Raw genomic sequence first — 25,340 nt, 5'->3', positions numbered from 1 at the left:
TCCACCTAGAAGTTTTTGTAAACTATTCTTATCTCTAAAAAGGGATTAGAAAAGCACTGGTTCAAAACGCTTTAACGACTTCCGGTCTGGCGGCCATTGGGATCGGCGGGGGATTCTCGATCTCTGAGATCCCCGGGCGTTGCAGGGGGGGGGGAATGCCATCCGAGCGAGGTGGCCCCCCGGAGAACCCCTGGACTGGGCTGTCCAGGGACGTGGCACCCGGCAGAGCTCCTTAAAGTCTCGGCCGCTGCGAGTAACCCCCCTTTTTAGGGGGTGAAGTCAGCAGGCGGCGCGCGACGGAGCCTCGGGACGATACGCTCACTCTGTGGTGCAAAGCTCCGAGCCGACACCAACTGAGCACCAGATGCCTCCAAAATCAGAATTGGATTAACAAGTAAGATTCTATATTTAATTTGGAAAAAAATTCGGACTTGGGGGTGGAATTTAAAGAAGACAGAGGTCGTTCCCCCCCTTCACTGAGATTTTTTAGATGCAATTACCGAGCCTGCAGCTATCAAGCTGGAACGGGACTTCCTAAAAATAGCAAGCAGGAGCTCTCCCCTGTGGTTAGCAGAGCCAAGGGGAGACGATTTTATTTTATAAGATTGGATTTCTGCAAAACTGACCCCTTCGGAAACCGGGTGGCAGGAATCTGGAGCCCCGGCTATTGAAGTTTAAGACACGTCTCCGACACTTCTGCCTGATCGCCATATTGAAATTGGAGAGGACAAAGGAAATCCCTAGACTAAACAACATCACAAGATGGGAGAGAATGGGATACAAAGAGTCTGGGAAAAAAATCTACGAAATCTTTGAAGGAGTAAAAGAATACAAAAGGATTACAAAGTTATGCCTTGAGACACAGCAACGACTTCTCTCCATTGACAATGAGGAAAAACAAGAGGACGAATTAGAGGATGACAAGAATACTGATACAAAAGTGACAGAACAAGAGGAGAAGAAGTTTTGGATTGAAGCGCAAGCGGTGAGAGTGGTTGCGCAGGACCTAGATTGCTACCAAGGAGCTCCAATGTGCAAAGAAATCCAGGAGCTGTCTCTCCTAGTGAGAGGAGGAGAGCTGGTTCCAGGGAAAAACAATCAAGTGATGGTCCGGAGTCGAACCTCCTCAGTGAGAGAGGGGAGGGTAGGTCCGGGCGAAGGATATGAACAATGGGGGCGACAGAAGGTTTTCTGGGAAGAAGAGAGGGGGTTGGAGTGGGCAAGAGACGGAGTAGGTTGATTGCCAGAGCACATTACAACTAAGAGACGGATAATACGGTTTCAAATCGGACTGTTTAAAGATGCTGGTCGGGTCGTCCAGAGAAGGGCACCCGGGTGAAGGAGGGTGATCTTCTGTATTGATTTAAAATAATAAATGTTCTTTTCTGTTAGAAATTGTTAGAAATAGAGATTTAAGGAGATTTTTAGGGAAAATAGGAGGCTAAAGGGGATTATTATAGAATTAAAGTGCGGGGAGTATAATTGATGGGATTTTATGTAATTTGATATTATAAGAATTTATTTGAGATATTTGGATTAATGTAAAGAATTAGGAAAATTGCCAAAATGGGATATAATAAGACTTGGGAAGGACGGAACGGGGAAGTCAAAGTCTATTACAATGGTTTATATATTAGATGTTTAATTTTTTTTTAAAAAAATTCTTTTTTCTTGTTTCTTTGATATTCTTTTTTTCTTTTTTGTATGTTTTTCTCTCCCCCCCCTCTTTTTTTTGCTGAAGATATAAAGTTGATGTGAAGGTATATTGATTTGTAACGTTGGAAAATTCAATAAATATTATTTTTTTAAAGAACAAAACGCTTTAGGAAAGATTTTATTAAAGCTGAGCAAAGTAGGGGGCGTTTCGTGAAAATCTTCAGTAGAATAATAATAGAAAAAGGGTTCCCCTGTCGTTACTTTTTCTCAAGGATCTTATGCGAAAGAGCTGGACACAAATGATTCTTCTCTGATCCTTTATTGGCTTGGATCATTTATGTGACCTTTGTGGACAGCATTGTCCTCAATATACCCAAGCTCATTTTGCTTCTAATGGTATCTGGAAACAGTCAAATTATTCCAACTGCACAGAATCATAACATCATGGCATCCCATATGATCCCTGATTACCTGGAACCACTTCTGGAGGAATGAACCAGGTTGGGGGGGGGGAATTGGCTATGAATCATGGGAGAACAGCCACAAAAAAGGGAGAAATTAGGGGCCTGGGGCAGTTACACCTCAGCACCATGAAATCTCCATTTTCAAGCAGAAACCTGCGCTGAATTTCTTTTGGCTAATCCCTAGTTTTCATGCATTCAGTGCAAGAGATCAAACTTGATTAAAATGGCTCCCTCCTTTAAAAGGTTGCATCTTTGCAGAAGTCTATTAATAAAACCCACACAAAGATTCCTCTTCCTGTGGCGTTTTAATCAGTCAACGCTGACACTTCTGTGTATCAACAATGGAGAAAAAGGCACAAGCTGAAAGCTGCGTCAACCTCCACATGTACAGTGGTCCCTCGACTTACGAACTTAATCCATTCCGAATGCACATCCGTAGGTCGAAAAGTTCATAAGTCGAAAAGTGGTTTCCCATAGGGAAAAAAATATTCGAAAAAAATTGTAAGTCAAGAAAACCGCATTTAAAATTCGTAAGTCAAGGAAACCGCATTTAAAACCGCCAACGGTTTCCATTCGTATGTAGAAAAATTCATAAGCGTGCGGCCATTTGTCCCATTCGTAAGTCGAAAACTTCGGATGTCGAGTAACTCGTAAGTCATGGAACCAATGTATCAGTCTTTGCTAACTTGCTGACCTCCAGATGATTTGGACTACAGCTCCCATGAGCCTCAGCCAGCAATAATAATAATAATAATAATAATAATAATAATAATAATTTTATTATACCCCACCATCCCCAGTCAAAACCGGGCTCAGGGCGGCTAACACCAATAAAATTACAATAAAACATAAAAAGCAATTAATTAAAATACAGATTAAAATACAATATTAAAATTTAAAATGCAGCCTCATTTTAAGTAGTCCATAAATCCAAACCACGAGGGAGGAAAAACACAGGGGTCAGACTAAGTCCAGCCCAAAGGCCAGGCGGAACAGCTCTGTCTTTCAGGCCCTGCGGAAAGATGACAAATCCCGCAGGGCCCTGGTCTCCTGTGAAAGAGCGTTCCACCAAGTTGGGGCCAATACTGAAAAGGTCCTGGCCCTAGTAGAGGCCAATCTAGCCACCTTATGGCTCAGGATCTCCAGAATATTGTTGTTTGTGGACCTTAAGGTCCTCCGCGGGGCATACCAGGAGAGGCGGTCCCGTAGGTACAAGGGTCCCAAGCCACATAGGGCTTTTAATGTCAAACCCAGCACCTTAAACCTGATCCTGTACTCCACCGGGAGCCAGTGCAGCTGATGGGCGCATGGGCATGCTGGCTGGGGCTGGTGGGAGCTGGAGTCCAAAACTTCTGGAGGTATTCAGGTTAGCAAAGGCTGGTCTGAAGGAAGCCAGGAAATTGGGAAAGAGAAGAGGGGCTTACTCTCTGGATGGCTGAATCAATGTGCATTTACCAGCAAGAGAAGGTCATATAGAACCTCAGGCTAGGTGGAAAAAAATGAGCTGGGGGGGGGATTCTTTGAGCATCACTAGATTTGGGTCAGCAGACCTAAAAAGAATTCCTTGGTAAAAACTTGTCAATCCCAGTGGGTATGTTAGAATATTGAATGATGGCAGAAAACAAATTCCATCACTACTGATTTAAGAAGGATATTGACAAGCTGGAATGTGTGCAGTAGAGGTGACCAAGATGATAAAGGTTCTGGAAACAAGGCCTTATGCAGAACCATTGAGGGATTTGGGTATGTTTAGCCTGGAGAAGAGAAGACTGAGAGGTGATGTGATGGCTATCTAAATAGCTAAAGGGCTGTCCCATGGAAGAGGGAGCAAGCTTGTCTTCTGCTGCTCCAGAGAAGCGGACACGGAGCAATGGATTCAAACTACAAGAAAGAAGATTCCACCTAAACATTAGGAAGAACTTCCTGACAGTAAGAGCTGTTCAACAGTGGAGCAGCCTACCTCAGAAAGTGGTGGACTCGCCTTCCTAGGAGGTTTTTGAACAGAGGTTGAACGGCCACCTGTCGGGGGGAGGGGGTTGAGCTGTGATTCCTGCGTTGCAGTGGTTTGGACTAGATTACCCTTGGGACCTCTTCCAACTCTACAATTCTATGATTTTAAGAAATGAGGCATGATATACATCTTCCCATTTTCAATTCATTTCATCTGAAGAGAACTCCTGGCTCACCACTGAAAGGAGTTCCCAAGACACTGCAATTAGGAGAGAGAGAGAGAGAGAGAACGTCTAATAGGGAGGCTCAGAATGAACGTTATCCTTTCCTTCGCTGCAATGCAAAAATCAGAGATGAAAAGGAACATATAGAAAAATGCCACAGAGCCCTAAATTCATTTTGTGACCTGTTTCTCCCCGCCCCAGGTGATACTGCAAGGGACAGTAGTAGCACGAGCCCCGCATTCTTGGCACCACGCTCCGAACACTATTAAAAAGTCAGGCCCTCCAATCTGAAAGCACTGCCTGTCTCCAGCCACTTCATTATTAGCATTCATATTCTACAGGAATGTGCTGCTGGCAAGAGGTGAAAGGCATCTGGGGTGAAAAGAAATTAGTTTCATTATGCAGTAATTACAGGAAAAATTGTGATCGCTGACTTTAGTCGCCCTCTCCAGTTACTGCAGCGCTGCTGGTTAAAAAGATCTTGATCTATGCCGTTTGGCTAATGATCAACAGTTTTAGGAACGACATCTCCTGGCAGCGAGTTCTTTGCATTATTCTCTCCTCCAGTTGCTGGGTCTTGCAAACTGTTCAGGACTAACACACCAAGGGCTTAGCCACACTTACCTTTCCTCCATGCTTTCCAGGCACATTCCATGCATTAAAGCTCTATGTTGAAGAGTGAGTTTTGTGTTTGGAAAGCTCTGCAGCAAAAACAAAAATAAAAGAGTGCTTGGACACAAAGCTTTAACGCAGGGGTCGGCAAAGTTTCTGTGGCTTGGGCCGGTTCACAGTCCTGCAGACGCCGTGGTGGGCCGGAGTGCGCGAACGCGAACGCATGCATGCACAAATGCTATTTCCGGTGCTCCTTCTGGCTTTTAATGTTTGATGGATTTCTGTATTTTAATATTTTGTTGGAAGCCGCCCAGAGTGGCTGGGGGAACCCGGCCAGATGGGCGGGGTATAAATAATAAATTATTATTATTATTATTATAGAGGAGGAGTGTGCACCTTCCCATTGGCTGCAGGAGCTTACTTGCAGCTAATGGGAAGCCAGCCAGCATTGCAGAAGGCGGTCCCTGCTCTGCTCCGCGCTGGTTTTGCGTGGCACACGGGAGCCAACCGAGCGGGCAGCGGGGGTCCCCAAGCGGGCGGTGGGGGTCCATGGGCCTTAAGTTGCCGACCCCTGCTTTAACGTGTGGACCTGTGCCTCAGTAAGTCCTGAGTGTACAATCTTCTTCACTGTGGAATATATCATGTCAAAAACATCTTAATGCTCATTTCAGTTTCCCTTGCATTCATGATAAATTGACCATCTCAGAACAAGAACAAGGACAGGAACCAGGGACCGAAATGTATTTTCACAGAGATAAAAAGGTGCCGTTGGAAAGGTATATTTTGAGATGAAAGGGCTGTTAAGGCAGCTTTCCAGAAAGCAAGGCCAGGCGCCAATGACAATAGAAACGATGAAAGCTCAGGGATTTTGATCAGGAAGTTCTCTTGACCATGTCAGTGGAGAATTTCGGTGCGGAACTGACAAGCAGATTTGCTCTGTGCAGCAGCCAGCTCAGTCTTCAGCAACCTGTTACCCTCTGGGTACTTGCCAAAGGCTGAGGCACATCCTTCCTTGCTCACCTTTGGAACCTTTTGCAACCAAGGGAATGCACAAAATGGTGGCAGAACCTGGCTGTCCTGGCAACGGCAGCCCCATTTGAAGGGGGAAGGAATGGTCTCTGTGAAACCCTCTTGTTGTTCTGCATGTACAAAATGTGAGTCAATAGGTCGCACCCTAGATTCCTTCCCCCTCCAGTGCACTAATATTCAATTTATACAGGGCTAGAGATGGTGGTGAAATTTGATTCAGTTCTCATTTAAAAGTCGATATATCCAATTCTCACTTTCCAAAACAACGTGGGAACCGAGACACAGCAATCGATTGAAATTTGCACTTATCCAAATTTTTCAATACAGTTCTGCCGCCAATGTTTACACAAATGTATATATTAGGGAGAAGTGTGCATAAAATGAATATGTTAAGGAAAGTAATAGAATGGATTACTTGCAGAAACAAAACGGCATACAAAAATGCTTTTATTCGGGGAAATTTGCACAAAAATTCTGGTGGATTTTCATGAGGTTTTTTTTAATGAGCAAATGTGTAGAATGGAATTTAAGTTGGGGGAAAATGGGAAACTGAGATATCTGAAATTGCCAGATCCTTCATGCCTATCTACTCCATTCAAACATCCAGGCCTTGGGCAAAAAAAAATGAAAGGCACAAATACAGGATGGGAGACACCTGGCTTGAGAGCAGTACATGTGAAAAGGATCTAGGAGTCTTGGTAGACCACAAACTTGACATGAGTCAACAGTGTGATGCAGCAGCTAAAAAAGCCAATGCAATTCTGGGCTGCATCAATAGGAGTATAGCATCTAGATCAAGGGAAGTAATAGTACCACTGTATTCCACTCTGGTCAGACCTCACCTGGAATACTGTGTCCAGTTCTTGGCACCACAGTTCAAGAAGGATATTGACAAGCTGGAACGTGTCTAGAAGAGGGCAACCAAAATGGTCAAAGGCCTGGAAACGATGCCTTATGAGGAACGGCTTAGGGAGCTGGGTATGTTTAGCCTGCTTCCAGAGAAGCAGACACGGAGCAATGGATTCAAACTACAAGAAAGAAGATTCCACCTAAACATTAGGAAGAACTTCCTGACAGTAAGAGCTGTTCGACAGTGGAATTTGCTGCCAAGGAGTGTGGTGGAGTCTCCTTCTTTGGTGGTCTTTAAGCAGAGTCTTGACGGCCATCTGTCAGGAATGCTTTGATGGTGTTTGTTTCCTGCTTGGCAAGGGGTTGGACTGGATGGCCCTTGTGGTCTCTTCCAACTCTATGATTCTATGCCTTTCTGCTGCGCCAACCTGGAGCTGGCACGGCAAAAAGAGTAAGAGGAATCTCTTTCCACAAGTGTCAGCAATCAGCATAACAGTTTAAATTCATGCAATCCTAACTGAATCTCCTAAAGTAGGCAAAAATGGGTAAAAACCATATAATCACATGCATAAAACATCCTGTTTTATAAGACTATTGTGGCTACTGCTTCAGCAGAGGGTCCCTGCGCTCTTTTATGTTTCAAGTAACACAACTTTGGGATGTAGAAATCAGCATCTGCGTGAAAGCTCTTCCCATTAAAACAAATCCTCCACACTGTATATCTTCCATGTTTCTTTGCTCCCCCGAGGGCCCAGCTCTGCAGGTTGCAGAGCTTCTCTCTCTTCCCAACTTTGAAGAGACTTGAAGGTACTCAGCACCTGGAAGGATCAGCCCATTACTCAAATCACTACTCAAACACAACTTCCTTTCTTCAGTCCTGTTGCTGTTTCATTAGAGAACTTCTTTTTGTAACCACAGCAACAAACATCTTCTAAAGTGGTTCATTTCTCTTTCTGTTTTCTCCGGATTGTTTGAGGAGCATCAAGAGAGCTCTGCTGGGTTTTCAGCCTTGGCTGGGACTCAAACTGCTCCTGTAAATGGACTTCAAAAAGAATTTGCTGTATCGACAGTTACAGCAAACTCTTCTGAACTTCGATGGATGGGCAGCTCTGCCCACCTGTTAAAGTTAGCATGTGTGTGGGGTGGAAATAAGAAGCCAGTTCCCAGTTCCCAGGTCCTGCTAAAAAGTGATGGTGACAGATGCACTTTTTTGAGGCCATCACCAAGAAGGCCCCCTCACAACACTCTTCCCCCCCAAATTTGAAAGCATCGGAACCACTTGGAGGTCCTCTTCTACCGATCTTAATTCCTGGGCTGGTCTATAAGGAAGGAGATGCTCTTTCATATATTTGGAGCCCAGATTTTTTTAAAAAGGGCTTTAAATATCAATGTGAGCACTTTGAATTAGGACTGGAAGCTAATAGGCAACCAGTGCAGCTCCTTCAGTCCAGACGTCATATGCATTCTTGCACCCATCCCTGTCAAAATCTTGGCTACCGCATTCTGCAAGAACAGCAGCTTCCAAACAGTTTCCAAGGAAAGCCCCACATAGAGGGCACTGCAGTAGTCTAAGACACAGGACAAAGGGCCACATTTTAGAAATCCTGGCGTCAATTATGCCTTTGAAATCCCGGTAATGGACGTATGGTAGCTATAGCATGGGACCCAGGTGGCGCTGTGGTTAAACCACTGAGCCTAGGGCTTGCCGATCAGAAGGTCGGCGGTTCGAATTCCTGTGACGGGGTGAGCTCCCATTGCTTGGTCCTAGCTCCTGCCAACCTAGCAGTTCGAAAGCACGCCAAAATGCAAGTAGATAAATAGGAACCGCTACAGCGGGAAGGTAAACGGTGTTTCCATGTGCTGCTCTGGTTTGCCAGAAGCGGCTTTGTCATGCTGGCCACATGACCTGGAAGCTATACGCCGGCTCCCTCGGCCAATAATGCGAGATGAGCGCGCAACCCCAGAGTCGGTCACGACTGGACCTAATGGTCAGGGGTCCCTTTACCTTTAGCTATAGCATGGGATACAGGAGTAAAGTCATCTTTGTCCAAGAGGGTCTAGAAGCATCTGGGACCTGGAAATAGGAACTCCTAAAAATGCATTATATTAGGGAAATGTCAACAAAAATGTGTTTATTAGGCAAATCTGCATTTAAATGGTTTATCAAACTAGGCACACTAAAATGCTGGCGAATTTTCGTCAGAGCACTGTTTGTTTCTGAAATTGCAAACCGCTGCATAGATGTGGCAAACTGAACAGAAGATTGGAAAAATGAGAAACTGAGAGTAACCAAAATGGACAGATCCAGCCATCTGTGGTCATCAGGGGTTCTGATTTAACCAGGGTGTTAGGTGAGTGTGCAACCCAGATGTGCTAAGTGGCTTTAGCCAAATCTCTCCAGGCTTTATAAGACACCTTGAACTGTGCTCTGAGGCTTGTAAGGGGGCAATAAACTGTTTGCAACCATTAAAAATAAAGGACCCTGGTGGGCAGGAAGTGGAATCTAAATTTATTTGCTACTTTAAAGGCAACATTTGATATTCCCTGAGACTACATAGATTAAACTAAAGATTTATGTTAATGCTAAGGATTAAAAGAATTTTAATAGTGTGCATAAAGATGTAAATGTGCTGTGTTTCATTTTCTTGCAGATGAATGTGCCATAAGGGAGCTGTAGATGGAAGAGAATGTATTCATATCCTGCAAATTGTAACATCTGGCTTAATTTTGCACTCAAATGTTCATTAAATATTAGTTGCCTTCCATTCGTGCATCCTTGAAATCACACTTTAATATGGAAAGATTTCCCTTCACCCTCTCTATTCCCAGAAGGCAACTGGAAACAGCTCCATAAAGCAAATTTTTACTAACCATATTTTTGTAAAATCCTATTTCTCTGTCTTCTCAAAAAAGAGTATCACAAAACCATCCATATTTCCCCCTTCTCATTCTGTATCTGTGTGATGCAAACAAACACCTACACTCTTGTTGGAAACCCCCCCCCCCACAACCCCATGTGCCAAAGCCCTGCCATTAGATGTAGAAATATACCAAAGGGGGAAATAATAGATAAAATTATAATGGGATGGAGACAATTAAGGGGTGTATATATAACCAATTGCAAGCAGGGATGGAATTGTCTGAAAATCTCTGTATCAAGCTTATCCACAGATGTTTTTTCTAATTTTTGTCTTGCTCCTTCATCTCAATGAAAAGCAAACAAATTGTTTTACTGATTCCCTTAAAGACATGAACAATGGTCACTGATTAAAAATCTGAGTATGGATAACTGATTTGGTTTGACCAGGCATCCCCAAACTGTGGCCTTCCAGATGTTTTGGCCTACAACTCCCATGATCCCTAGCTAACAGGACCAGTGGTCGGGGAAGATGGGAAGTGTAGTCCAAAACATCTGGAGGGCCGAAGTTTGGTTAGACTGTGGTGCTGATAATAGCAAGGTTGCATGCTTGCTCCCCATATGGGACAGCTGCATATTCCTGCATTGCAGAGGGTTGGACTAGATGATCCTCAGTGTCCCTTCTGACTCTACAATTCTACTATTCTATATGCATTATTATACATATAATATGATATGTATATACACATTTCCTATAGCAACCAGCACATAAACATACTACTATATGAATATATTTATGTATGGATACTTATCAAATTTAAATGAAATTTAAATTATCAAATGGGACCCAGGTGGCGCTGTGGTTAAACCACTGAGCCTAGGGCTTGCTGATCAGAAGGTCGGCGGTTCGAATCCCTGTCACGGGGTGAGCTCCCGTTGCTTGGTCCCAGCTCCTGCCAACCTAGCAGTTCGAAAGCACGTCAAAATGCAAGTAGATAAATAGGAACCGCTACAGCGGGAAGGTAAACGGCGTTTCCATGTGCTGCTCTGGTTTGCCAGAAGCGGCTTTGTCATGCTGGCCACATGACCTGGAAGCTATACGCCGGCTCCCTCGGCCAATAATGCGAGATGAGCGCGCAACCCCAGAGTCGGTCACGACTGGACCTAATGGTCAGGGGTCCCTTTACCTTTACTTATCAAATTATGCTGCAGATATATAGCACCACGTGAAATGTGACTCTTCCATATGTATATAATTTTCTGTATAATTCTGCATATAATTAGCCAGAGGTTTTTTATATATATGTATAAAAACCCAACAATGCACGAGTGACTTGGATGTAGGTGAGTGCTTGAGGCAAGAGGTGGTTTGGGGACAAATCTTGATTGGATCAGAACCTCTAAATTCTAAATTCTCTGTGTAAACCCATTTAAATCCAATTGGCCTTTCTTCCCTAATTGATATTTATGTTATATCTTTCTTTCTTTTTTTTATGCTGCAAGTGTTCCATAGCTCTGCTTAGCATGTGCCACCAAGCTTTGCAGACTGAATAATAAGTTGAAGGTGACAATTTTTCTTTATATTTATTAATTCCAAAATCATTTTTTTAAAAAACCCAACAACATGGATAGGTGTATTACTGCAAGGTTGATGATTCTTGAAAAACATAAGGGCACGGTGTGCTTCCAGAGTGTAGCAACGATTGTCCTGAATGTGGGAGTAAATTTAGGTTGGTTCTACATTAGAAACCTGTCTTGGTGTTAACTTCCCTGACTTCTGCCTCAAAGAATCCTGGGAATTGTAGTCTGGGGTCCCTGCTGTCAACAGTCCCTATTTCCCACCCTCTCTGAACACACTTCCCAGGTTTCCCTGTGTGACCAGTGTAGATATGTCCTTAGCTTATTTGCCAATGGGTACAGTTTATTTGGAACTTATTTTACACAGACTTGCATATAAGGAACCACAACAGTAGCTCCCAGTGCCTCTTCCACTGTCAATACAGATCTTCAAAAGGCTTTGAGTAGTTAAACATCAGATAATCCATGTAATAGAAATCGTAGCTACGTTGCCTTTGAGAAGGGGAGAGCTGTTTGAAATATTGCTGTGTAATCTGGGTGGTTGTTCTCTCTTCATCAGAATGCCTGTCTTTAAACCTAGGGAAAGTCAAATTTTGTGGAGCATTTATTAAATGCAAAAAGAAGTTAGCATCTTCCTCCATGGTTTCAAATTTACCAATAAAATCATAGTCTATCAAGCACGGGCTACAGAGCCTGTTGACATGGTCCCAGTGAATATCCATGCCCACAGGCCGGTGGACATCAAGAAGATATTGAATGAACTCTTTGAAGGTTACCCCAGAACCTGTCCTCAGTGCCTCCTTCGTGGCATTGACGCGGTACCTTGAAATGATGGGTCTGCCAAAAACCGGGTGGTAGTAATTGTTGGGATGCTCAAACTTGTCTCGAAACGCCGAGACCAATTTTTCAAAAGGTTCGCGAACAAAGAGCATCTTCGTGTAAGTGTTCAGCCTGTGGTTGATCCCTTTGCGATCAAACCCATCCAACCTTTTCAGATAATTCCCATAATGCACCGTGTTGTGTTGTATGACCTTGGTCGAGGAGGCCAGTCCATTAAGGACCATAAGTACCCTTTTCCAGTTCGAGCAACCGGCCTTGGGAACTTCGCAGTATAAAATTCGGTACTTATCTTCAACGAAGATCCTGGAGACGTGATAAGGTGTGATTATCCTTTTGTTGTTGCTCTTGTATTTCGAGCAAGTCTCTCTCATGATCTGCTTCCGCTCCCTTTGGGTCTTGTAGAGGCTTTCCCACTTGACGTCATTCCTGTCCTCTGATTTCAAAATGGGCAGGTTGTGGAAGGAGCTGTTCACGGCTATCAGGATGGGGCTCTTTTTGATAACAAACCTCCTCCTCCGTTTATGAGTCCGGGCAGAATTAACTCCTGCGCTTTTTGGGGAATGGTCTTTAATTACCACCAGGATGTTCTGCTTTCTGCTTGCGCCTTCTTCCAGGGCAGCTCCATTGGGCACGGGGTCTAGCGAAGCCCTCTGGTTCGCAATTGGGAATTTGTCAGCAGCATACGGAGGCATTTTTCCGTCCTGGCTGTTGTTGGATGTGCAGTCCTAATGAAAGAAAAGGCCCAAGAAATTAGTAAACGAGGGAGCATTCATCACCACAGACAGCTTGCAATGTTTAATGGCTCATGCTATTTGTACCGTTTTAGCTCAGCTTAACTATGGAAGAAAATGCATTGTCTTGCACGCAGCTTTGGCGCTGCAGTAATTATTTTTCACCTTTCTGCTTTTGAATGTATTCTTCTTAACATGAGCACCACTTCTAGGGATAAACCAGAAAGACCCAGCTAGGAAACAGCTTTGTGGACTGTTTTATTGTGGCAGCTGTAAACAAAATTCGTTCCCCTAAATTCTATGATTTAAATATCCTAGATAGCAGAGCCAATTACGTCACTAAGTTAATAATCCCAGCCCAACGTAGGGCTTTTATGTTGGCCCGTCTGAATGTTTTCCCCTTGGCATTTTGATATTAAAACATTCCTAGAAACAAGAGATTCTGCAGATGTTCTATGAATGTCCTGGACATTGTAGAGCAAATTCTCTTTCATTGTCCATTGTACAGTACGCTCCATCAATGTGTGCTGTCCCCTCTTTTGGGTGGTCTGGAACCCCAACAAGGTGAAAGTGTGGGATTCTGCCTGTCTGACGTTGACCAAAGGGTAATGGCGGGGGTAGCCAAGTTTTTGGTAGCAGTCCTCCAAGGAACAGGTTAACAGGGAAAACCCCAGATTATATATATATATATACTGTATATATATGTATATATGTATATATATATATATATATATATACATACACACACACACACACACACACACACACACACACACAATCAGTCTATGTAGCCAACTGCTGCCTTTTTTATATATATTTCAAGGCTCTTATATGCGATCTTCTCTTTTCTGGTTTTATTTGTAAAATGCCTAATAAAGGTTTGATAAGTAAGTAAATTTTTGTTTCTTACTATGCTAGATTTCCCCCCTGGTTTTATACTGTAAACTGCCCTGTGATCCCCAGATGAAGGGCAGTATAGAAATTCAATCAATAAATAAGTTTATGTGTGACTGTAAAAGGTTTCCTCTAGAGGGTACCACCTGCTCACAATTGTATCTCAAGGTATGCTTTGGCGCTGATCCAGTGCTGAAGTGGAAATACTGTACTTTTCCGTGTATATGATGCCCCCATGTATAAGACGCCCCCTATTTTTGGGGACTAAGTTTAAAGAAAATGAGGGGAGATGGCCCAAAGTTGTTGAGCTTTTGAAAGGGGGAATTGCACGTGTGCCATCACCCCAGCAGGGCCGGTGCTGGGGGTTGGCAAAGTGGGCAGCTGCTCCCCCCACGCCACTGCGGGCGGGAAGCTCCCTAGAGAGCAGACCTCCCGCAGCGGCATGTGGGGGGGAAAGTTGTGGAAAAGTTGTGGAAAACGCTCCCTAGAGTGTGCGCCTCCTGCAGCTTCCTCCCTATACCACTATCCGTGTATTGGATGGCCGCAGTTTTTTTGACGTGATTTTTGAGTCAAAAAACCTTATCTAATTCACGGGGAAATACAGTAAATATTAGCAGTATAGAACCACTTTGTACTGGGGATGAATGACGAGGTGAATGGGGTAATTTCATTCCTATCTATGTCAAACAGCAATATCAATGAAGCACTCTGAGTCACATGAGCACCCCTCCCCCCAAAGCCTCCCACTCTGTTTTTCTATACATTCTACTGTTTTGTACACTAGGTCTCTATATTTTTCTGCCTCTCTATGTTTCTCTACTCTAGATCCATGGGCTTTGTGAGAAGTGAGGCTGTCTAAATGCTCCTGGTGAACCATCAAGTTCTTGGTAATTTTTACAATTTTACTTTGTTCAAGGTGAGTAGCAGCGGATTTTTTAAATACAGTACAGGGAAAAAAATCAACTTAAAAGCTTCATTTAACTTGTAGATTAAAACAACAACAACACCCACGCTCTGCTTGCAAAAACAAACAAACTCATTCCTCCAGAGCACTTCAGCACTCCACAGGCAGCATTCAGGACAGCCCCACCTTGCAAATGCAGGCCGAAGGACACCCCCTCCAAAACACAAGCAAGTGCTAGGAAAGCTAAGCTCGGTGACATGGTGCTGCTCCTATTTACAGTATTTCTAATTATAAGGTGAATTTGGGGTTTCCTGCTTGGATGACGCACCTTCAATAAACTCGAGAAACCTCACCATGATTTGGTGGCTCTTACCCAGGCATAGGCAAAATCGGCCCTCCAGATGTTTTGGGACTACAACTCCCATCATCATTAGCTAACAGGACCAGTGGACCAGTGGTCAGGACCAGTGGACCAGTGGTCAGGACTAGCTAACAGGACCAGTGGATGATGGGAGTTGTAGTCTGGAGGGCCGACTTTGCCTATGCCTGCTCTTACCAGATGTGCCTGCATTCTGTTCAATAAGGAGGGATGCACTCAGCTCAGTGGAAAGTGACTTTGTGCATATACCTCTTGTGTAACCAAACGGGGAAGCCTTTGCATATGCGGAGCTCTAGACCATGACTCAGATATTCAAGTCACCCACACATAGAGTTGCCCAGATACCTTCACTGTGGGATGAGGGTGAAAGCTGTACCACTAGGCTGAGCTATTGCCTTCTGAAATCCTAGACATGCCTACTAAGACCAACCAAGTTCTGCTGGGCTTACTCTACTGAACAATTTTGGAAGGAAGATTGAATAGAATACGAGAACTGTGCTTGTTCGTGTGCACAGTGAAGAGTTAGAAACTACTACGTACATGTGTGCAATTTTTACAGAGGCAGGAAATTCAGATTTATTTGTCTCTTGATCATTCACACAATCATATAATCGTAGAGTTGGGAGGGATCCCAAAGGGCATCTAGTGCAACCCCCTGCAATGCAGGAATCACAATTAAATAATCCAAGACAAATGGTTTACAATTTTAACAGGAGGTTGAGCAGGGGAGTGTAAATGGATGGAGGACCTCTGCCCTCCTGCCCACCTTGCCAACAAGACCCAGCAGGGCTCTGCAAACAGGCTCAGCTCCCCTTGGTGGTTCTCCTTCCCCTTTAGGATTGTGTGGTTTTCTTGTATTTTTGAAAGATGCTTTCCCCTTCAGTTGTATGGACTCAGTTGTTTTATGGAACTTGAAGGTCTGTGGGTATTTAATAAACGTGGACAACACAGCAGCAATGGGGTTATGCGTGTGTATAGCAGCTGTCAGGTCGATGGCAGTCATGGTCAAAACATCTGGAGGTTGGCAAGGGTTGGGGCATAGGATTGCAGGCTTACATGTGTGCAGTCTGGTCCCTCTCTTGTGCCTTGTTTCATTTGATTTTTCTTGAATCTCTCACTCTGCCAGGCATAGCTGCCAAGTTTTCCCTTTTCTCGCGAGGAAGCCTATTCAGCATAAGGGAAAATCCCTTTAAAAAAGGGATAACTTGGCAGCTATGCTGCCAGGGCTCCCATGCATTTCCAGTTTATTGCTCGAGAAAGATGTGAGCCATCTGTGCAGATGGGCTTTTAACCAAATTGACACCTACTGACACCATAAGCTGGTCATTATGCAGAGTTCAGGATCATTCAGGTTTGCAATATTTCATGACTCTGCTTATAAACCCACCGCTAGCATGTCATGATCAGCACATATCTGCGACTGAATTTCTCCCTGTGCCGGTAAAATCTGCGCAACGCTCCCATAAATGTCAAAGGGGTTTTTACAGGCCAGCTCAAGCCGTTGCAAATAACTAAGAGCCGCTAGATGGAGCAATTTCACCAAGGTTTTTTCATGCCGGCAATTCTAAGCGACTTAAAAGTGGATTTTTATTAGTTCAGTTTGATACATAACGTGGATATGCAAAATGTTCCCAGGCAAAGTGCATCAGATTTATCCATCCTAACACGCTGCCAACGAAGCTGCATTTCACTGGCCTAACAAATTGAGAGAATTTAATAAGAACATCTGTATTCTGGGGCATTATGACACCTCCTGCCTTCTTCAATCTCTCTTCCTCCAATCATTCCGTCGTCTCTAAGGTCACTGCGCACATCTCCCACCACTCTGTAATTCAGATATGATTCAGATTATGCAGCTCCCCCAAAAACCTTTCAAAAGAGACAACTTACTTTTTTGGGTTGCTGTGATCCCATGTTATATCTCAGACCTAAACAAAGAAAGAAAAGTATTATTACAAGCAGGGACCTGCAACAAAATGCGGCAGTGTTTTCTCGTGCCTAATCAAAGTGTGTTTGGTCAGGATTCCAGCTTGCATTCCCTTACGGCAGGAGTATCCCTCTCTTCCTCATGAAGCTCCACTTTTGATTTTATTTTTCAGCTGACAGTCAACATTCTGTGGTTACTGAGCATGCTCAATCCTGTATTAGGCTACCCCCCATTTTTATTATTTTTTATAAAAAATAAAATATATTTGTTAAAAATATATTTTTTATAAAAAATATATTTTTGAACTTCCACAAACAGTGTGGGTTCCCTGAGCACACTGGTACCTTTTTTTCTCTCAGTGGCCTCATTTTGCCTTTGATGAGAGTTTGCTATTAGAGGGCATGATACCCCATAATAGACCTATAGGGTGGGTAACTGACAAGTGAAAAAGGAAACCGGAAGTCCCAGCAATAACAAACACATCTAATTACAAAGAGACCCTAAGAAATGCACAACTTCTTTTTGCTATGTCAATGAGGTTTATCAATTCCCCCCTTCAAATTAAATTAAATTTTGAATTGTTGTTATCGTTACTTTACAAATGTAATAATAATAATAATAATAATAATAATAATAATAATATATTTATACCCTGCCCATCTGGCTGGGCTTCCCCAGCCACTCTGGGCGGCTTCCAACAAAAAATTAAAAATATATTAAAAAACCAATCATTAAAAACTTCCCTAAATAGACTGTGTGGACAGCATAACACGGCACTGAATCGAAACTCATTCACAATTATGTTTATTATCTATTCATATATCTACATTTACAGATTGCTCCCTCATATAAAAGATCAAGTGCAAGAAAATACGCAAGGGCACGGAAATAATAAAATAGCATAAAAACAATACAAATTAATCAGAAGACAACTGGTTCATCCTGAAAAGCACGAGAAGCGTAAAAGATGTTTCTAAGACCCATCTAAGAATGAGCTTCGAGCGTGTCTGCTGAATCTCTGCTGGAAGAGTTTTCCACAGCATGAGATCAGTGACCAGTCGTTTAGTGGCCCTTTGAGCCCTGCAGAGTCCCTTCAGGACAGTCACTGCCACGCCCCCTCACAGCCACAGCCCCTTTTAAGAGTATACAATAATAATGATCATTAGGGCTGCACTGAAACAATCAGTGGAGATCTCCATGTGCTGCCTTTCAGCTAGACCTACCATTTTCTGCGCCTGTACGTGGGGAAAGGTGCTCCAATATTTTCCTTCGGAGTGACTTGAGTTGCATTTTCCTTGAAGTTGCATGGTACGTAATACAGCTTGTGCGCACTATTTTTGAAATGGAAGCCCCTTTTTGTTTCCAGTGTTCCTAAATGCTTAGCTTTGGCGCATACAGAACAATTCCTCAACGCCTTCTCCAGAGTGACCCTAGGAGCCAATCCTTACTTAGTGGCCAACTCATCTCCTTTCACTCTGATTGTTTCCTATCAGTACAAAGGGTGAAAGATTTCACAGTGGATTCTGCAGGTCCAGGCTGCTCCCCCTCCCCCATTGCATCCATATTGCTGCCAGCTCCCCCCAACTACTCTTAGCCATGGGAGGAAAGCTCTTATTAGCACCAAAGGGACCTTTTTTTGGGGGGGGGGGCAAAGGATGACTAAAGGCACTGGGGGGAGCAACATGACTTGCTGCACCAACTCCCAAGGCTTCCAAATGCAATAAAACTCCTTGTTTTGCAAGCATCTTTCTCACCCAGCCTCTTGTCATTTTGCAGCTCTTTGCAAACAGCATTTCCAGCCTACCTGCACCTAATTATCCCAGAGTCTGGATCATCGTCCAGGGCCATTCAAAGAGGCAAACTCCCCTGTATATAAATGGGATAATATTGTGCCAACAAATGTCTATCACGCAGTGGCAGCATCACACAAGGCAACGCTCCTCTACTTCTTCGGCTTCGCTGGCTGCTAGTCTATTACAATGCAGGCATGGAGCGTGCTAACAAAGCTGCTCGGAAGTGAATGCAGGAAAAGAGAGAGAGAGAGATGGAGAGAACGTGTGACTTAAATTGCTTGAGGATTATGCAATCTGGCTGGCTTCTTTATGCATCTCTCTGGTAAGGATACGGCCACTTGTCACTGTCAGCGCTGCCTGAGCAAGCTTCAGTTTAATTAATGGGGCTTTGCAATCTCTAGACTTTTGACAAGGAGAACTGCGGGTCAACGCGCTGTTGCACAACAGCATGATAGCCTATTGATGGAAGAGCTAGGCTGCAGCTCAGTCCCATCAAACGTTTTTTAATTGGAGGCACTTTTCTTTGGTCTTGCTGCTGTGAGTGTGAAACCCGACCAGTGGCAGATCACACCTGTTACCCCTCCAAAGCCACATGAATCTGGGTGACCCTAAGGTGTGGCTACAAGTCGGGAGCTGTAGCCAGTGTTGAATTCCATGAGATAGATAGATACCCTCAGATGGTACTACGCTTCTTTCTGATCTTATTTCCACTTCTTGCACCCCTCCACAACCACAGAGTCTGGAATGAAGCATTGCGACACATATGCGACTCCCACGCAAAGCAGCCGGTCTGCCTTGTGCGTCGAGTGTCAGGTGACGCCGCCATGCTGAGAGCCCCCCTGGGAGGGAGGGACAAATCTGTCAATCTTCATTTCTCTTGGTTTCTAATTTTTCGACTCTTTAAGTTCAGTCTGCTACGTTTCTACACAAGTTTGTTTTTTAAAAAAACAATCCTCACAAAAATCCAGCAGCATTTTAGTGTCCATAAGTTTCTGGGAGTCAGAAACTCTGGCTATCTACTGAAAAACCACCCACAGATATTCTACTTCTAGTAGTAATAATTGATTATTTATACCCCGCCTATCTGGCTGGGTTTCCCCAGCCGCTCTGGGCGGCTCCCAACAGAATATTAGAAACACGATACAACTTCAAACATTAAAAACTTCCCTAAACAGGGCTGCCTTCAGATGTCCGCTAAAAGTCAGATAGTTGCTTATTTCCTTGACATCAGATGGGAGGGCATTCCACAGGGTGGGCGCCACTACCGAGAAGGCCCTCTGCCTGGTTCCCTGTCACCTCACTTCTCACAGGGAGGGAACCGCCAGAAGGCCCTCGGTGCTGGACCTCAGTGTCTGGGCAGAACGATGGGGGTGGAGACGCTCCTTCAGGTATACTGAACTGAGGTCATTTAGGGCTTTAAAGGTCAGCACCAACACTTTGAATTGTGCTCAGAAATGTACTGGGAGCCGGTGTAGTAAATAGTGCTCTACTTTTTGCCCACTTGACAGCCCTTCTTGCCCACTTGCCCTTCTTGACAGCTTTGACAACTTATTAAGTTATTTGCCATGAAGACAACCACTCATTCTGAAGTGGATGGCATTCTGAGGCATTTGTTTTGAGGATGGGTGTATCCATTCTTTAGCATGCATGCCTTCAATGCATTTATTCATTTGTTCCATTTCTCAAGCGCCATCTGTAAGTCAGGTTCCTGGGGTACCTTATAATATTCCCATTTCAGCAATAATGATGCATATCAATAAAACAACCATTTAAATAATTGATACAAACATGGAATTTAAACAACCACCTTGTTAGAGCAAATGGATAAGTTCCGTTGCAGCAGGTCTCGCCAAATTAGTTCCAGTTGCGTGTGAAGACCTTTAAACCTCCCCCTTAAATAAATTCAGACAAGACTCAAATTTCGGTTTGGTTTTTGGCAGAATTTAGGCCACAACTTTATTGATTACAGCAAGTGAGTGGTTGCATAGGCTCTGGTTCGACTAGCTCCCTGGCAGGTAGCGCTGACCCAGAGCTCCATCATAGGTCAGCCTAGGGTGAACACCTGACATGGCGGAAAGCCGGAAAGCCGGGGACATGCTATGTCCACCACCCAGATGTCCCCCTGGACTCAGACACGGGCACAACCCCTCGCAGGGTGGACCAAACCATTGAGTCCCTGGATTCCTTTAACAGAATACCCCTTCAAATAGGGATGGCGAGAGTGGTCCCCCATCCCTATCACCTGAACCAGAGCCTATCCGCAACCTTACAAGTTGTGACGATTTGCTACGCGGCAGGTGAAACCCAAATGGCATCAGCCAATCAGCCAAGTGGGGAAAATTCCTGCCCTGCCCCTGTCCCAACGACAGACGACACAAGACGGCATAGCAAGGTCAAGCGTGCAAGCCCTAAATACAGGGAGAGGTGGGCAGGTCACATGCATTGGCATATATAGGTCCCTTGCTCCATTTTGGCTAGCGTCCCCATTGGTCAGAATGAACCCAGCATCAAGGGACCTACCAGTAGGGTGTTGTGGCTGACCAATTGTACCTACCCACAACACAAGGGTTTGGTTGCCAGGTCTCACTGCAACACGTGCCCACTTTGAGGGAGGACCCAATTGTTCATCAAAGATCTGGGCCAAAAAGTACATATTTCAGGCAGGATGGAACCCCCCAGCAATGAAGCCACCACCCATACTTCCAAGGGGAAGGAATTCCATTAATGGCATGCTGCTGCAGGAAGGCTAAAACCAGGCATCCCCAGACTTCGGCCCTCCAGATGTTTTGGACTACAATTCCCATCTTCCCCGACCACTGGTCCTGTTAGCTAGGGATCATGGGAGTTGTAGACCAAAACATCTGGAGGGCCGCAGTTTGGGGATGCCTGGCTAAAACCATTGGTGGGACAATGAGATGGGCTTCCTTTACATGTCTCGGGAGATGCTTCCATCCCCAAGTCCCACAGTGGAGTCAGATTTATTTTTATCTACCACACTCTCAAAGCATATTTCTTCCTCCAAAGAATCCTATAATTTTTCCCTTACAGAGTACAATTCCCTGAACCATCAGCAAACTACAGTTCCCATGATTATTTAGGGGGGGAGTCATGTGCTATAAATGTGCTTTGAATCTAGGCTGTGTTTGCGGCCACCCTTGCAAAAGAAAGGCTTAACAGAATTAAAGTAAAACAAGGTGACATCAATAGAAGTTAACTTAAACTCAAATAGATTGCACCCCCCCCCCGTTCTGAATTTCTCTAGCATATCACAGCATGCCCCTTTAAAAAAGAAAGGCTGGCTTCTTTTAACAAACAGTGCCACAGCAGGAAGGAAACTGTCCTTTGTTGCTTAAATGGAAAAAAAAGCATTGTGGTTTTTTTTTTAAAAAAAAAAATCAATACCCTGAAGCTTTAAAACAGGCATCCCCAGACTTCGGCCCTCCAGATGTTTTGGACTACAATTCCCATCATCCCTGACCACTGGTCCTGTTAGCTAGGGATCATGGGAGTTGTAGGCCAAAACATCTGGAGGGCCGCAGTTTGGGGATCCCTGCTTTAAAACGTTGGAGGCCAGCATGATGCAGCTGCCCGATTCCAGGTCTGAGGAATGTTTGAAGACTGTGGAAAGGTGGGAATGGTTTGGATAAGGTTGTAGTTATCATGTGAGGTAAGGCATGGAGCAGGGGTGTGGCACATCAGGCTTCCTGTGCCACTGGTTGGAGGAGGGAGCAGAGAACACCCAGCAGAGGCAGATTTGGGGCAGTGCGACCAGTTCTGCTGCACTGGGAGCCAACACCAGAGGGCACTGCAAAGCTTTGCAACAATAACTTAGTGAATTGAGCAAATTGGAAGGTGAGAGGTGATGATGGTGGTGGGACTGAATTTTGACCACACACAGGTTACTTTAAAGACCAACATTTGCCACTGTTCCCAGAACCCCCCTTGCTCCAGTGATAATCCTGACCAGCTGCTTCTGAATGCCAGTTGCTGGAAGCCACTGGAGGGGAGAGGGCTCTTGTGCTTGAATCCTGCTTGCAGGTTTCTCACAAGCATCTGGTTGGCCACCCAGAGAACAGGATCCTGGACTTGATGGGCTTGATGGGCTCGATGGACTTGATGGACTTGATCCAGCAGGCTCTTCTTATGCTCTTATCAGTTGCTACTGGAGAGCCAGTCGTGTGTCACTGCCTGGCATATCTCCCCCGGGTGCCTAGCCCTGACACTCTCCCCTACAGGTCCAAAATAGCCCGAAACGTCCGTCCGTTAGTGAGACGACTCGTTTCGTGCCGTCGTTCCGCTCCACAGACAGACTGGAAGACATAGAACCTTGTTCTTTCAATGCCAACCAGGTACTGACTTGACAGCCTTTGGTCCTGAACATGTTGGAAAACAGGTTTGATTAACGACCAACAGTGACTTGGTTTGTGTTTGACCTGTCCATTTAGTCCTTGACAAGCAAGCCCCCCACTCTACTGATAAGAGAAACCCAGCTGATAAGAGTCACCACCAGCAGCATGCTGCCCACTTTTGATGCAGCAGAGGAAATTAATGGACTGAAGCAAGGAAGGTTAATAGATCCAGAAGGGATGGAAGCACAGAGGAAAGTGTTTTCTGCATCTCCTCCAGCCTTCAGTGTCATTTCAAGTGGCCAGTGACATTTCCATGGAGAGCCTGTTTCACAACGTGTCTTTAAAATAATGATAAAAATGCCTTGGGAGAAACTGATGTAAGCCAGCTTCCACTGAACACGAGAACACCAGAAGAGCCTTCTGGATCAGGCCAGTGGTCCATGCAGTCCAGCATCATGTCCTCACAGTGGCCAACCAGATGCCATAAAGTGAAGCCTGCAAACAGAACTGGAGGACAAGGGCACTCTCCCCTCCTGTGGCTTCCAGGAAGTGGTTCGGCTGCATTACTGCTTCCAGCCATGGCCCATCAATTTCAAAGGGTCTACTCTGAGTAAGTATTCTCTTTCCAGGGGCACAGACCCTGAAGCAGCCGCCAACTTCCTATGGCTTGGTGGGTGTCGCAAAACAGGTCTAAAGTTTGGGTCCTTTGCATCTCGCAAGGGAACCCTTTTGATTTAAGATTCCGTGGTGGGATTTTCCCACCGCCCCCTAAGACATTTATGATCATTGAGCCTGTGCACACATTACATTAACAGTTCAAGATGATCACAGATGAGGAGGCCTCTTATTTCCTTGTGCAGAAGCAGCAGCAGTGTTGAGGAAGGCATGAAACACTTTTGCTGGCCCCAAAGAACTTCTTATCCAGCAGATGTAATCTGCAGCTGTTTTCCTTTCAGAGCAAGTTATTAATGTTTGCTGTTTACTCAAGGCTTTTACAGCTTCCTTTTTTTGGTACTGTAATTCTCACAGAGGCTTTCCTTTTTATTGCATTCTTCCTGTGAGAAACGCTGGGGAGGATCTTTTTTCTTTCTTTAATAGAGTTTACTTAACATTTGAATTGGAATCTAGGAGCATTTTCTGCTGATGGAAAGTGGAGAGGGCAGGAATAATAATATTTAGGCTACAGTCCTAAGCATCCTTCTTGGGACCAAGCTCAATTGAGTGGATGGGACTAACCTCTCAGGAAATACTTTGCTAAGTTGCAACAGTGAGCACAGTGCAATAAGTCAAACCTTTTCAAACCCAAGATCTGGTTTCTTTTTTCTGAAACATGGTACTCATTTCTTCTTCTTTACTTATTCAGAAGTAACACTGAACTACAATTACCGTATTTTTCAGTCTATAAGACACCCCCATGTATAAGATGCCCCCTATTTTTGGGGACTCAGATTTAAGAAAATGGGGGGGGGGGAGATGTACCCTAATTTTTGACATTATTTTTTAGGAAAAGCCGCCTAGTCTTATACACCGAAAAATACAGTAAGTGCTTTGTGAATTATCCTTCAGTTTATTCACCTCCACCTCCCATTTCATGATTTGACGTCCTTCCAATTTAGTGACAAACCACCATCTGTTATTGCAGCCAAACTGCAGAAGTTATGATTTCTACAAACCATAGTTTACCCACAAAGCAGGATTAGGTGTTGTCTGCAGGCTTGGTTTGCAGACAGATTATGGTTTGTGTAAATCTTAGTTTTGTGGGTGGTTGTAATAAGAAAATATAAAGGTAAAGGTAAAGGGACCCCTGTCCATTAGGTCCAGTCATGACTGACTCTGGGGTTGCGCTGCTCATCTCGCATTATTGGCCGAGGGAGCCAGCCTACAGCTTCCAGGTCATGTGGCCAGCATGACAAAGCCGCTTCTGGCAAACCAGAGCAGCAAACAGAAACGCCATTTACCTTCCCGCTGTAGTGGTACTTGTTTATCTACTTGCACTTTGATGTGCTTTCGAACTGCTAGGTGGGCAGGAGCTGGGACCGAGGAATGGGAGCTCACCCCGTCGCAGGGATTCGAACCGCTGACCTTCTGATCGGCAAGCCCTAGGCCAGGGATCCCCAGACTTACCGGCGTTTGGGCCGGTTCCCACCGCGCCGATCGCGCGGCGGGCCGGAGGACGGGGAGCGCGCGCCTGTGCGGGCCGGCGGGCGGGGGAATGCGCGCCCGTGCGCATGCGCACGGGCGCTTACTGGCGCGGCGGCGCGCTTCCAGGGTGGAATAAGCACCGAAAATCCGTTGTGCGCATGC

The 25,340-nt window shown here is 44.8% G+C and overlaps 1 protein-coding gene across 1 annotated transcript in view; it reads right to left on the bottom strand.

The window, feature by feature from the left end:
* Window positions 1-11,575: 11,575 nt before the first annotated feature.
* The window catches only part of CHST8 (carbohydrate sulfotransferase 8), a 185,352-nt gene continuing 171,587 nt past the window's right edge, over window positions 11,576-25,340 (bottom strand). The window contains exons 2-3 of the mRNA XM_035121089.2: window positions 16,858-16,895; window positions 11,576-12,784 (exon numbers count right to left, since the gene is read on the bottom strand). Coding sequence (XP_034976980.2) covers window positions 11,636-12,784; window positions 16,858-16,895 — 1,187 coding nt within the window. The 3' untranslated portion in view covers window positions 11,576-11,635. The remainder of the gene's footprint in view (window positions 12,785-16,857; window positions 16,896-25,340) is intronic.

Source organism: Zootoca vivipara, chromosome 6 (assembly GCF_963506605.1).
Source record: "Zootoca vivipara chromosome 6, rZooViv1.1, whole genome shotgun sequence".
Lineage (NCBI taxonomy): Eukaryota > Metazoa > Chordata > Lepidosauria > Squamata > Lacertidae > Zootoca > Zootoca vivipara.
Note: the sequence above shows the minus strand (reverse complement) of the source record. Positions and strands in the feature narration are given on the sequence as shown.